The sequence below is a fragment of the Phoxinus phoxinus genome (assembly GCF_949152265.1).
Source record: "Phoxinus phoxinus genome assembly, chromosome: 3".
In the NCBI taxonomy this organism is placed as follows: domain Eukaryota; kingdom Metazoa; phylum Chordata; class Actinopteri; order Cypriniformes; family Leuciscidae; genus Phoxinus; species Phoxinus phoxinus.
Window position 1 is genome coordinate 25,111,019 of NC_136878.1, and position 15,364 is coordinate 25,126,382.

Sequence of the window (15,364 nt, forward strand, 5' to 3'; positions counted from 1 at the left end):
TTACCACACAAACATCAAAGTCCATCATTTAATAGATACTTACAAATCGCTAATGTGCAATAACCGCTGAACTTGAAATGTGCTGGGAACAAAAATGAAGAAATGCACATTTTTTACATTTTAGATAACATTTTAATATACAATTAATGTAAAATATCTTTGTAGAATCTTGCAGGATGACTAAAAAAAAAATCTAAATCCTCACACAAAAAAGAAAGACATTTTTCCTACTCAAAAGGATAAAATAAGCAAGCGGCAAACATTACATCAGCACAAACATCTGGCTCAGATGCAGAGGTTCGAGTCACCTGAAGTATGCTAAAAATATAACTTTTCACATAACTCTGCTGGAGTTGCACAAACGGCAGTGCCAGTCACCCGCTGAGGTTAACCTTTGAAACCTCATCAGTGGCATTCACAGTCACAGGTGGTTATTACCTCCAGGAGCTCAAGTACGTGACATCACCAACGCTTCTAAAAAAGGGAACATCTCACCCTCCTGCCACACCGCAAACCGTTCCGCATGTCTAAAGGTAAATATTACCAATGGTTTCACACCAACCTCCTCTATGATGCCCCAGCAACATCATTCTCACAGACTGATCCTGCTCTGACATCTCAGTGGTACAGTTTCAGTCAAATTCAACAATGTTTATAATGGCAATGAATGAGTACATCTGAACATCGTGAAACAATTCCTTTCTTATGTCTCTCCTCCTCTGCTGTGCCTCCCACTGCGCTAACAGCAGCCTGCGGTCAAGGAGTCCATTGTTGCAACACTACACGGGTTCTGTTGGCTTCATGGTCTAAGGTTCCTTGGGGAAAAGGCTGGCATGTTGGAGATGACAAATGGCAGAAGAGTTTTGTTAAACTCAAAATGTTTGAGCACATGGGTCAGTTAGAAGTCGGTGTCCCAACCCGACATTTCATCTGGAGGGATTTCTTCTTCGGGAGGATAACTGTCAAAGTAACTGTGGTCAGTGGGTCCCTTCACCTGGAGAAAAACAAAGAGACAGATCAAATAAACAGTGAGAATCAGAAAGAAAAGGGAAAAACCAGATGATGCACTGATATAATACTGTGCAAAAGTTTGAGGTCAGTGAGATTTGGGTGTTCGATTCATCAAAAATACTTGAAAAAAAATCATGTTTCCACAAAAATATTAAGCAGCACAACGTTTTCAGCATTGATAATAATAAGAAACGTTTCTCTGGGATCAAATCTTCATCTTTAGACTGATTTCTGAAGGATCATGTGACACTGAAGACTGAATTAATGATGCTGAATATACAGCTTTAGCATCACAGGAATAAATGATATGTTACAGTATATTAACATAGAAAGGAGTTGTTTATAATTGTACATTTCACAATATTTCTGTTTTTACTGTATTTTTGTTCAAATAAATGCGACCTTGGTGAACAAACTTTTGAATGGTAGTGTACATGTCATTTTATGATACATGATACATGATATGATACATTTTATGACATCCCATAAAAATCTCTAGATGATGTGTGTCTTACCTCTCTTTTAAGTGGTGATATCAGACTTCTGAATTTCATACCACTCCAGCTAAATCCTGTAAACCATCTAAACACCAACGAACAACATCATGAATGTAGGTGACAATGATACCGATTTTCAAAGTTAGTGTTTATGGATGCCCACTGAATGCAAATGGAATGTTTGCTAACATGATAGAAATCAATTTAGTCCAAAGGCTGTATAACTTCAATCAAGAGCAGGCCCAGAAAAAGCCAGAAGATCCATAAAGGTCAAGATTAGAACCTCCTCAGATTTACTGATTGATTTGATAAAGAATGACACGTGTTACTGATGGAACAAATTCCAGAGATTGTGGGTTATTTAGGGTGCCATCTAACCAAGTCAGCACTATTATGAAAAACCAAGCATAAGTGTGTTTTTTCAAACATGAAAAATCTGAAAATGAAAGACAAAAACAAGTAAAATATCTGTAGTAATATCTGCAACCACACACTATATCCGTAGTTCAGTATATTGTGTGGGTAACTAACTAAGCAACTACTTAATAGTGAATGTCTTTGAGTGTACAAAGTCTGAGGGTTCTGACCAATATTTTGTTAAAACATATGAGATAGTTAAATATTTTGTTAATTTTGTGTTAATATGGCATAAAAATGTATGAAATTGGGGATATTTTGTAGTCAAACAGCACCAGATTTTGACTGTTGTACCCTTACCTGTGTTTTTTAATGTCAGTTATTCCATTCTTTAGATTGCCCAGTCGCTCTGAAGGGTTTTGTCTTCATAAAAAAAGCGAACAGCAAAATAAATTTATGATATATTGCAGAGGGACCTGAATAGTTTCAGAAAACAGGTAAAAGACATAAGAATAAGTTAAGAAGGATGCATGATCATACCTGCACAGCTTTCGGATAAGGTCACCTGGCCTCTTGGTGATCTTTTTAGGGAAGTCCATCTTCTCAATTCCTTTCAGAATGAATGTGTATATAATCATCTGATCTGAGCCAGTAAAGGGGGGGCTTAAGGAACAATCAGATTAAATACTTTAGAGTAGGTCTTTCATGCATTTGTATTATGAAATGTTTTCCACTAGAACTTGAGCTGATGCAAACCTTCCTGTAAGAAGTTCAAAGATCAGGATTCCAAGAGACCAGAAGTCCACACTGAGACCGTGACCTTTATTGAGAATGATCTCAGGTGCAACATACTCTGGAGTCCCACAGAACGTCCAGGTCTTCTGGCCACACTTGAGCTTCTTAGCAAAGCCAAAATCCACCTGAGAAAACATGCTTGGATTCAGTATCGCTGCACTGAGTTTCATAAGTGAATTCTAAGTGAAGTTTGCTGACTTTTGCTCACCAGTTTGACGTATCCATCTGTATCCAGCATCAGATTCTCAGGCTTCAGGTCTCTGTATATGATGCCATTGTTGTGTAGGTAGTCAAAGGCCTCTGTTACACAGCCCACACAGAACTTGGCAGTGTACTCATCAAAACTCCCCCTGGATCAAAACAGAAACTTCTAGCATATGCAATATGCATCAAACCAGTAAAACTGTAGCTGTTCTGGATGCTTGAAATAGGTAAATGTGGTTATGCTGGACAATGCGGTACACGTGTGGGAGAGATACATTTACTATACTATGTAAATATTGATTTACATTAGTTGGGAAAGCCTATGTGCCATCGTGATGGATGATAACGTTAAATTGCCAATAAGCTTTGTTAAAAAATTGTGACCGGGTCTGTGACTAGCATTCAAATTGCCCTGGTTCGAGTGATGCAAAGTCATTTACATTACAGAACTTACTTATTCAGCCTGCTAAATATAATGAACAGTAACAGGCTAATAGGTAAAAATCACATTTTATATACAAAGAAATTTACTTAAGTAATGCCTAGATTATTTTCCTTTATTTCCCACTACTAGCTGACAATTTTTGAGCAACATTAAAATAACGTTAGGGAAACGTTAAAAAAATAACATTCTAACATTACGTTACTTTAACGTTCCCCTAAATATTCTACCATTACTTTAACGTTATTCTAACATTCCCCTAATATTATTCTAACGTTAGAGCAACGTTAGAGCAACGTTAAAATAACGTTAGTGTAATGTTAAAGTAATGTTAGAATAACATTCTAACGTTACTTTAACGTTCACCTAACTTAATTCTAACGTTACTTTAACGCTAACGTTATTTTAACGTTGCTCTAACTTTCTTTCAAGTTCAACGTTACTTTAACCTTCCCCTAATTTTTTTCTAACATTATTTTAACGTTCACCTAACGTTATTCTAACTTCCCCTAATTTTATTCTAACAATATTGTAACGTCCCCAGAACATTCCCCAAATAAACACCAGCGACCCAGTATAGTATAAGAGGCGCGAGATCAGATGTGTGCAGTCAATGAAGATAGAAACAAGCGTACTACTGTAATGTATGATTTCTGTGCTTTTCACACTATGCTTAAACCTGACTTAATATTTTAGCAATAAAGTTGGATTTATCTGATCATTATAAACTGATCATTATAAACGTGTTTTAATTTATCTCATTTCAACATAAATGCTCTATTAAAATAATTTCAGAGCTCTGCATTGGTCATCATTATACAAAAACATCTGCCACATTTTAATTGTAAGATTATTTTACATGGTTATTAAATAATAACCTAAAAATAACCATTAGGGGACACTTTGTGTAACTTATTTTAGGTTATTTAAAAATAACCTCACGGCAACGTTCTGGAAATGTTATTTTATGGTTGCAAAAAATAAAACCTAAAAAGAATGTTCCTAGAACGTTGTTATTTGGTTCTCAAAAAAATAACCAAATGGAAACCAACTACTAAAGATGGGGGAACATTCTGTTTTCTGGGTAGACTATGCAAACATTAAATGCGTTTTACCGGATTCAATGCATCCTGAACTTTGTTCAAACTAGGTTTGATCAGGATGTTCTTATCCAGTGTGTGTCTAGAGGACGTGCTGGCTGGTGTAGCTGTTTGTAATGAGTTTTGATGAGGTCCATTTAGTTTTATATTTCTAATTGTGGTATTGTAAATTCCAGAGAAGAAAAAAAAACATTGAAATGCGGGACACTGCTTATGTCTTGCATAAGCAGGACGAGGAACAAAGCTCCCAATTCCGGGACTGTCCAGCTTTTGGTCACCCTAGCATGAAATGGAGCTCACCTGTCTCTCAGAAGACTCCAGATTTCTCCACCCAGACATGCCTCCAACAGCATGTATACATACTTGTTGTCTTTGAAAGTGCAGTACATTCTAAGAGCAAAAATGTACAGATCAAAACATAAATAAGTATTGAAATTCACAGCTTGCAGTAACATTCACTGCCACTGACTGATGTTTGGTTAAATTAAGCATTTTAGGTAAGGACCTTCTCTCTAAATGTAATCATGTGAACACTAAGGGGATTCATCATGAATATCTCTTCAAAAGCAATGGACAGTGAAATTCAATGATCTGATGATTATCTTTAAGATCTTCCGATATTTCCTAAAACTCACAAGACTAAACAGGCTTTACTAAAACAGTCTGATCAGTGATCATACTAGATGAACATACTTTACAATAAAAGGAGAGTTTGTTTCAAGCAAGATCCTCCTCTCTGAGTAGATGTGCTCTTCTTGTCTGTTATCCACGATGTGCCGTTTCTTGATGCATTTCAGAGCAAACGTCACATTCTCATGCTTCACTTTCACCTAGAGCAAAACAGGCATCATTATTGCTCATCTCACTCCCTCACTTTGTGGGAATGATTTCTCTTTGAATGTTTTAGATCATAAAGAAGAAGTGTGATTATTGTGAACAAGCTTCTAACCAATTCAACTCTGCCAAAGCCCCCAACTCCCAGCGTGGCAATAACCTCGAGGCAGCTGAAGGGTATAGTGGATGCAAAGCTGCTCTCTGTCTCGTTCAGCTCTATCATATCATGTGACACTGGTGTGGTCGGTGGGGTGCAGCTTCCTGACCTTCTAAAAGAAAAAGTAAGGATTTTCAGAGATAAGTGATCGTCATTCTGTTTAAGACAATTACACAGAATGGCAAATTTGTCTCATTTTGGATTGGTTACTAAACAGCTGAAAAGGAAAAAATACAGTTGGGTCTGAAAGTTTAAGAAATTATCGGGGTTTTGTTTCCATTTTAACTTTTTTTTAAATCTGCATTATGTCTAGGCCACTAAACAAATGAGCAAATTTGAGACACTGACCATTTTTCTTCTAATAAAGTAATTTTAAGTAATAAAATTACAAAAGAGAAGCATTTATATGAGTGGTCTCAGACTTTTGGACCCCACTGTATAAATAGATAAATAGGTGGATTGGAGATTCAAATGCTTAAATCCAGAAAGTAAAATCTGGCATTTTCCAAATAGCTCCAACCAGTTGAGATATTCTTCACACTACATAATATACAATATGTACATATGTATGTATACATGTTGTGAATTATGGTCAGTTCTTCAATTCTGTCAATTGGGGATTGTTGATAAATCTCAGCCTCTAGTTTTCACCTTTATGTGAAAACACTTTTTAATTTTTGAAGAACTGTGCCTGTAGTACAAAATTTTGTAGTATATTACAGCACAATGGAGTGGTAAGAAGTCAATGTATATTATATATACATATATATAAACTTACTTAGCATTTCTTTTCTTATCGTCTCGTGCTAAATTCTCGACATAGCTCTGGAGGTTCTTCTTAAGCTCATCAAAAGTTCCAACAGTTTGACTGAAGGTTCTAGGAGAAAAGCGTTGTTATTGTCACAAACTACAAGAAACATAATCAATTGAATGACGATGATCTTCAAGTGTGAACTCACTCTCGATCGATGACAAGGCATTCCACCCCATCCTCATCTGCTATTATATTTGCAGATCTGACATCATCACTGTAGTTTGACAAAGTAGAAACACATAATGTGCATTAGACATAAACTGAGCTAAAAATGGCTCCTCCAATGACAGTTCTATGAATATGTTTGTAATATTCTATTGACTAATATACATGTTGACGAGACAAAGATGATGCTCTCTGCTACTGCAATGATGCTAAAAGTCCCCATATACCAAAAGGTTATTGAACTAGGATTAAAGTGGGGACATGAGAATTGAGCTGGGGATTGAAGAAAGACAGCACCTGATGAGGGCCTTCTCTCCGAAATAATCCCCTTTCCCCAAGGTGTTGATGATCTGAGGCTCTTCATGATCCTGTGTGCTCTGTGTGACTTTAATCTGAGCAACAGAGAAAAACAGAGGTTGCGTTTCAAAACGAATAAAACATATTCGGATTAAAATCCTTCAACTGTAGGCAACAAGTATTCAATGCTTAGTTTGTTTGTTCGTTCGTTCGTTCATTCTCAATTCTCTATAGAATGATCCACTAAAACATGGTGACCCTCTTGACCTTTCTGATAGGCAGTTTTTGGTGGCCAGCACTAATGGTCTTATTACCAACACAATCTCGGACATGGTGGCGACAGGCTGACGAGAACCATCATATCCGGTAATTAAATTCTCTCCCCCTCAGTAAAACATCTTCCTTCCCCCAGTCTTGAGCGACAGTAGAGCAGAAATGAACAGGGGATCCGAGCCTGACTAGCTCATGCTAAACAGTTCCTGTTGCTTCCCAGTGGAGAGTCCTGTCTCTTAACCCCTTCGGTGTCGAATTACTGATTTATCTGAACGCGCTCGACCTCCCAAAGACCCAGATCGGTGTCTGCAGTGAAGTCCAGGAGGATTAGTGGAGTGGAAAAATGGTGCCTCAAATGGGATAAATCACTTTTATTTTTTGATGGTTTAGCTTTAGCATTGAATGGTGTATATAGCATAGCATAACCTGGGTAGTGTATGTACCTAAAATTATGTATACACTCTTGTCTTCAGTAGGCAAGATGAAGGTCTACACTATAATTACTAAAAGTTCCTGAAAAGAAGGAAATAATGATCATACAGCAAAAGCACATCAGTTTTTACATTTCAAATTATAGTAGTAATTCATTTTAAGTATATGTAACCTTGTGGAATGAGACATGATTCAATGTTAGGCATAGTACGCTAAATACAGTAAATACACAAAACCAAGGTTTGACAAAACAAATTGATGATAATAGATTGCAGATTACCTTTCCATTGGCGATTATGTAAAAAGTGTTTCCTTCTTCTCCCTCCCGGATGATGTAGTCTCCTTTATTATAATACTCCTGGTCAGCAAACGCAAGACAAAACTCATTTAGCTATTGATTTTACCATCAACCCACTGCTGTCATTTTCCCGGAGAGGTTCCCTGAGGGAGACAACAGGAAGGCCGCCATGTCTGCTTTCACAATGATATAAGAAGATGTGTCTCCTACACTTATTGCTTACTTACATACTTGTCAAATTTCATAAAATGCGTTTCCTCAGTAGAAGTTGGGTCGGCCAAAAATGAAAATTCTGTTATTTACTCACCCTCAAGTTGTTTCAAACCAGTATGAATTTCTTTCTTCTACTAAACACAAGACATGTTTGTTCAACAGAAGAAAGAAATTCATACAGGTTTGGAACAACTTGAGGATGTGTAAATAAATTATTACAGATTTTTTTCTTTTTGGGTGACCTAGCCTTTTAAATTGTACAGTTGACCTTAAGGTAGCACTTCACTAACCATTAAAACAGTTCAGCTTTTTATAAATAAATAACAACAACAACACAACAACAGCATTTTGGAACTGGTTTTAATACTCCAGAATAATCTGTTTACGATACTAAAATTTGTGGGGGGTTTTGTTACTTTGGTTACTTTTTGTTACTTTGGTTGCCTAGAGCTTGAGAACACTGTGCTTGAACTGATATCCCTCCAATTCAATGAAAGAACAAGAATGTTTTTTTGCAACAGTGATTTTCTAAAATAACGTTCTATTTACAGTGGAATGGAACGATTCACCCGCAATTTGAGATTAAATCTTGTTTAGAATTTTTCAAATCTGAGTTTTGCCAAACTGAATCATTAAACCATTCTAGAACATTGTAGCGGTCCATCAGAGGCATTCCAAGACAGTCTTTGAGTTTTAATTTCTCTGTTGCATGTACTCCACTGATCTCCATCCCCAACTGTCTTCCTGACAGAGCTCTGCTTTGTCATTAGAGAAGCTCTCTAGGTATGCCACACTCCTCTGAGGGTCTCAAAACATTTGTCTTCTTCTAGCATCCCATCTGCATTCCATTCCCCACTGTTTAATGATAGAGTTCCACATTATCTGCATGTTTCAGTCCAAAACATCTGGGCCACTATTGGGTTACATTGCTTCTTTACCTCTAGAGAGGGGAATATAATCAACTCCATCGGAGTGATTGAATAACGACATTCTCCCATTCGACCCCAGGGGCCGACAATCGAGAAGAATGTCCTTGATGTTTTTTCAGCATGGAAGAACATGAGGATGCTTATTTGACGTTGAGTTGACAAAGCCCACACTCTTTTCGAAAAAAACTCACTTGGCCCCTCATGGAGAAATGGAATAAATCAGTCAGCAGCCTACACTGGCTGCTACAAACATCTTTAACAAATCACTCGTCCCCTCGATTGGAGCGAACACTTCACGCCGCCTTAGTCAAATAACTATGGTAACAATATACAGGGCCAAGTGACGAAATATGCTATATCAACACTGCTTGTCCAAAATTGTCGGTTTGGATTTAGACATCTGAAAACTTTACTACAGACAGATATTTTGGATCAGATGGGGCTGGTTAGCTTTTTTGAATCACCAATTTTTAATAATGTTAAAATGTTTTACTTACCACCTCTAAGCAGTCCACAATCTTAGTTAGTTTGTCCCCAGGTAGACTAGCAAGAAGTGAAACACTAAAATAAAATAAAATAGGTTAGGACATTTGTAGGAGACAAGCAATAAAGCATAATTTTCTAAAATATATATATTTGTCATTTTTGCCTTTTATACATTTAATCAACATACAATGTACATCTGTCTTATTCGAAACATATTGGTTTAAATTTGCATCTATGATTCTCATATGACTAAACTGATACAAACAATTTAAGATTGCCCCTTTGACTCAGATTGAACTGATGGTTATGGAGAACAGTTCTGTTTCAGTTCAGTTCTATTTCATCTAATATAAGATAATATCTCTCAATCCTTTCTTATTAGAATGTCTTTAAGAGTCCTCAAATTGAATTATAGCATTTTCCTCCTTTCATGTTTGCCATTTAAACTGATAGTTATATAAGCAAGGTCACAGAGGTCACTTCAACCAGACCGTGAACTGACATTAACATCATCAATAGCATTGCTAATGCCTCCAAAAAAAAAAAAAAAAAAAATTCCTAGCTATGCTTTATTTGTTTGTATGATCTCTACAACGTTAAAGCCACACTTTGATGTTTTCAGGTCCAGCTATTACTTGACTACACATTATGTGGTAAGAAAACAGTAAACAGCGGGAGGGATGAACAGTTTGGATTACCTCCTCAGGAAGTGGCGGTATTGCTCGTGTCGAGCCTCGGCAGTCATCCGCATGATGTTGTGAAAGACTTCTCGATCGAGGGCCCATGTTTTCACATTGCTGGCCGCTGTGATCATAACAAAACTACAGGTAAGGGAAATAGGAGCTCCCTCGTTCCTCCCTGAGTGCTGTCCATTTAAACTTCAGTGACTCTGACCGGGAAACAACAGCTGCTTCCAATAGGACCATTAGGAAGTGATTCAATTTTATCATGGTGACTTGGTAGAGAACATATTTAAGTATTAATGTACCAACAGTGCAAGTGTAAATAAATATATTTTTTGTAATATTACGACTCTTAGTGATCACATTAAAAATTAACCACTGAAAGAATGCACCACACTGATTTATAATTTAACATTATGGGAAACCATGTTTTACTGCACATCAGTTCTTTTTTAAGAGTAGGAATAAAAGGTAATATGATGGAAGGCATTGAGACGGTACATCTGGCCACACAAACAAGCAAACAAAATTACTGACAAGCCAATGAGATTAACGCTACAAGACAAAACAATGGTGTTTTAGTTCTCACTGGTGTTTATTGATAGCCTGTGGCTACATGAGGCCAATCCATGGTCACAGCATGAACTAAACACACAAAGTGCTGTCGAGCAGGGACAATTTGAATTCGGTGGATCAGTACATAACATATTTGTCGTATACAGAACTATACTACTCATCTAAGTGAGAGATAGAATGAAGCACAAAGGAAATACTTCACCTTTGACCGATGCAGTCCTGGTGCAATTGTACAAGATGGCTAATTCACCAAATGTGGTCCAGACCGCTATTGATGTGAGCAGTTTGTTGTGCTGATAGACATCCAGCTTTCCATCTGTAAGAGTAAACGGTACTTAAACACAAATTGTTTATTTTTTGCAACAATTGTGGCATTCTGATTAAATTTGCATTATGATTTACAGTGTAGAGATAACATTGATGAAAAACTGGGAGAAACGAATAGCAGTAACTAGTGACATATGTCCATAGATGTCCTCATATTATCTTTATACTAATGCCCACACTCTCAGAAAAATTGTTGCCCCATAAAGGTACACATTTTCACATCTTTTCTGACAGTATAACCAGGGTGATTATAATGGAATAACTCAATTACTTGATTCATACTGTACCTGCAAGCACAAACAAGTGGTTTCCCGGCTCTCCTTGTTTTATGACGTATTCTCCTTGCTGGTACGTCCGCTCATACATGCATTCCACCATGTCTTTGACCTGTTGCACTTCCAGTCTCCTCAGATACTGGTTCTTATTTAAAGCATCGGTGAGAAGCTTCTTTACACTGTTAAAGATATTGGTAAAAAAAAACTGTGCTGAAGATGTCTAATTTGAGATCCAAAAAAAAAGAGTATGAAACATTTGGAATACTATTTTGCTTGTAACTGTGATAGCTGTGACATTGTTGCTCATACGCCCGGTTTCACAGACAAGGTTTAAGCCTAGTCCCAGACTAAAATGCATGTTTGAGCTGTCTTTACCAAAAAACAACTTGTACATATCTTAAAATATGTCAGTGCCATTGTTTTGTCTGAAGATGCACACATACAGTAATGTTTTTTTTTTTTCTAAGGCACATTTATGAAAGCTACTTAAATGTCCTAATTGAACTAAGGCCTAATCCTGGCTTAATATAAGCTCTGTCTGTGAAACCGGACTTTGGACTGTTTATGGGTTGACTGAGAACAAATTATTCAAGTTGGACTAATTGGACAGTTCTCGCTATTGAAAGGTACCAGTTGTTTCATTTTCAGTGTTAGAATAGAGACAGGGTAATGAATATCAGCATTGGATTTTGCAGGCAGATTAGACCAATTTAAACCTCCCAACATAATGAGCTTAGCATATGAAAAACACAGACTAATTACCAACATGAACAAATGGCACATCTATTTTGGCTCTTTGAGGATGCTTGATACAATAATTAATATTCTTGTTCAAACCCACGCACATACAGTATGCACACACAAAACACATAACATGACCTGCTAAGGTAACCTTATGTTCACAAACATACAGCTTTAAACCACATTTATTCCTTATGATAATAGGTCATAGTTAATAGGTAATAATAGGTAATAATCAAAGTGTCCATGTTGGTGCATCATCATGACACCAGTAGGTGGCGACAAGGGACGTATTTATAGTGAATCGTGAGATTACTGTTGCTACTGTTGCTCACACACGCAACAAATTCCGCTTTGACTTCGCTTGAAACAATTTTCGTTGGATATAAAGTGACTGGCAATATTTTGTCTAAAAGTTGACTCTATAAATTTATAGTCCCACATACTAACATAACCACTAATGACAATCAAATTCTGGAAGGAAATTGGCCTCAAAAGCAGAAAATGAATTACATCTCTCACCTTTGCTCTTTCCAGACTCGTGCACTCTCAAAGTAGAACTTTGGTAAACCGCTGGAATCATACGTTCTGGATGAAGGCTCTGCAGAAACTCCAGCTTTTGCTCCTTTCCTCCTGTTGAGGGTATCTCTGAGCAGGCCTGTGAGACACTGACTGACCTTTTCCTTGATAGGCGATGGCAGGAGACCCAACTCCCCTTGATTCTTCAATGCATCCTGGAGCTTGTTGAGTTGGAGACACTTGTTCCTCAAAGCATCAGATATCTCTGAAATGGCCTGTCTCTGCTGAGTCAACTGCTCCTCCAGATGTTTGATCTGAAGCTCCTTGGCATTCATGTCTTCATCCTTCTTCTTCAGTTGACTCTCTAACTCTTCCACTCTAACCCTGAGGACTTGAGGAACCGAGCTTGTTTCCCCGTTGTTTTTGGATTTGGCCGAGCCACTGACCTGCTTGAGAGGATTCAGCTTCATAGAACCATTTCCCATTTTGCCACTTTTATTCTACAATAAAAGATGATCAAGTTCAATTTCAGTTTGCTGTGGGATGACATCACAACAAATTATTAAAATAATAAATAGTTTATAAGATACTATAAAAAATGATCAAATAAAATATTTAAATCTTAACCAGTCAGTTTTCTTTTTAATAGTCTTTTCTGTCAGTCAATTTAATGGCTTGAAAAAACTTATTTAAAATGTAAGTGATTATAAACAAAATTTGTAATTGATTTTTTTTTTTTACATTACTTGTGCATGGTATCTCAGAGACCCCATATGTATAAAACAATATATCAATGCAATACAATACAATGCAATAATTTCTGAAAAGTGGAGTTCTTCTTTGTGATAAAACATATGAAAACAGAAGTGTTATTTTAATATCACTGAGATATGATTATAGTTTTTTTGATCATATTTTGAATTTAAAAATAATTATTTGATTTTAATTTTAATTAAAGAAATATGTCTATAGTTGTAAATGTGTTTATATAGATTTTATTAAGTTTAATTTTAGTTTAAGTTTAGTTTTTTGTTTTAGTTTGTTCATTTTAGTACTTCAACCTAAACCAAACAAAAATGATAAATGCTGCTTGACAGCAAGCTGAAATAAAATTTATTTTAATAATGAATCTGAGATTGCCATTTAGTCCATGTCCCAACTCAGATTTGTTGATAAATAGATAATGCTGCTGGTACTTCTGGGTGTGTGCTGATATTTTGTTGTCAGATTTAATGCTGGCATTTGTGCCCTACAGAACACAACTTTGATGGTAAAGGTTAGGGGATCCTCCCATGCCTTTCATCTACCATGTATATCTCATTATGAGGGGCACAAGACAGAATGATCATCCACATTTTCATATCTCATATGAAGAGTGAGAGAGAGCATTTTACCAGAGATCTGTTGGCCCCAGTGATTTAGACCTAATCAATAATTTAGAGGCACAGTAATACCGGATGGCACCAGCACCCCGTGAGTGTGCAGTATGCTCTTTCCTGGACTATCTGGTGATGTCATTCTTCGCTGACTTTCATTGATGGAAAAAAAAATGAAAGAGGATGTTTTGTAATTCACTTTGGTTTACAAACATACAATGGACACTGGACACTCCCACCACAAAGAAGAATGTTTGAGCACAATCACAGTATTTAGGCTACAGCACAATACCTCATACAGTTGCCTACACATACATAAACTTAAAACACAAAGTAGGCTAGCCTATGCAACTTAATAAGAGTTATTTTCTTTGCATCCAATCTGTTGTTGAATTCACAGGATATTTGATAGCTTTGTTTCCTTACATCCATGAGAGATGCATGTTATTTATTAAGACAGGATGTTTACAGTAGTAAAATACAAACGATATTCAACATAAGCCTCATGCTAAAGCTAAACAAAAAATAAATAAATTGGAGCTAAGATTAAAATAAAGAAACGTGTTTTTTCTCTAACGATACATAAATGACAAAAGTCAATAGGCCTAATTTTAAAAATGATATAGCCTACTTTTATGTAATTTCGCGCTTTACGCCATGCAGACGTTAGGCTACACCTGTTCTTCCATTTTATCATCTAAACGCTTCAGAGGCACAAGTTTAGTTTTAAATGACAATGAAACCCCCTACCGTTTTCGTGAACAGGAACTCTTGTACTCTTAAAAGAAGACGGTTGATAGAGAGTGTTGTGTGTTTGAGGCAGCAGCCCCGGTCAGCAGCTCCGGACCTCCGGTCTGTTCACGCGCACACATGCCCTGGGCAGCATGTGTCATTTCTCCACAATAACTACACTAGCAGTCGTGATGATGGCTTCATGACAGCAGGATATTTTATTGATCTCTCTCTCTCTCTCTCTCTCTCTCTCTCTCTCTCTCTCTCTCTCTCTCTCTCTCTCTCTCTCTCTCTCTCTCTCTCTCGTCATTACTCAATTATTCATTTATTTTTTGGTTTGTTTACCGAAGCGCCTGCTGAAGTGTTAATGGATTGATGAAATGCTGTTGTTTTAAATATCAAGTTTTAAAAGTGTAGATTTTTACTGACAAAATCTATTGGGTTTAATATTTGTGTCCATTTTTGCTGTTCCATCTATTGTTTTGTGTTTGCTAATTGTTTCATTGTTCAGTAGCCTGCTGAAAAGCATGTGACGTTTTTGCACATATCTAGTGCTATTACAGCAATCCCAGAGTCAGTTATTGAATTGATTTAATTGCATTTACGTGAATCAGAACCAGTGACTTGCATCAGAGTGGCTAAAGCCTCGGGCAATGGAAATGACCAATAGCCTATATCATTCAAAGCTGTGATTCATATCTGTGCATCACATACTTTCAGTAAATATTACATAATAGGCTACATAACAAAATAGAATATACAAAATGTTATTGTTTTTCCAACCTATCATATCTGCACTTAACCATAACTATACCAACTCTAATGAAATCA

The 15,364-nt window shown here is 36.7% G+C and overlaps 1 protein-coding gene across 4 annotated transcripts; it reads right to left on the reverse strand.

The window, feature by feature from the left end:
- Positions 1-15: 15 nt before the first annotated feature.
- Positions 16-14,711, reverse strand: prkg2 (protein kinase cGMP-dependent 2). Of its 4 annotated transcripts, none has more exons than XM_079607415.1 (19): positions 14,552-14,711; positions 12,429-12,925; positions 11,178-11,344; positions 10,766-10,879; positions 10,003-10,108; positions 9,316-9,379; positions 7,659-7,736; positions 6,674-6,768; positions 6,357-6,425; positions 6,176-6,274; positions 5,356-5,509; positions 5,100-5,236; positions 4,707-4,796; positions 2,869-3,010; positions 2,622-2,785; positions 2,406-2,528; positions 2,226-2,288; positions 1,527-1,593; positions 16-994 (listed from the first exon to the last, which is right to left on the reverse strand). In XM_079607415.1, exons 2-19 carry the CDS (start codon positions 12,908-12,910, stop codon positions 899-901), a joined length of 2,310 nt encoding a protein of 769 aa, XP_079463541.1. In that variant the 5' UTR covers positions 12,911-12,925; positions 14,552-14,711; the 3' UTR covers positions 16-898. The 4 variants fall into 4 exon arrangements, with proteins under 4 accessions (XP_079463541.1, XP_079463543.1, XP_079463542.1 ...); XM_079607417.1 differs by having other exon boundaries at positions 12,429-12,961; positions 14,552-14,678; XM_079607416.1 differs by lacking the exon at positions 14,552-14,711 and adding an exon at positions 13,820-13,947.
- Between the last annotated feature and the right edge of the window lie 653 nt (positions 14,712-15,364).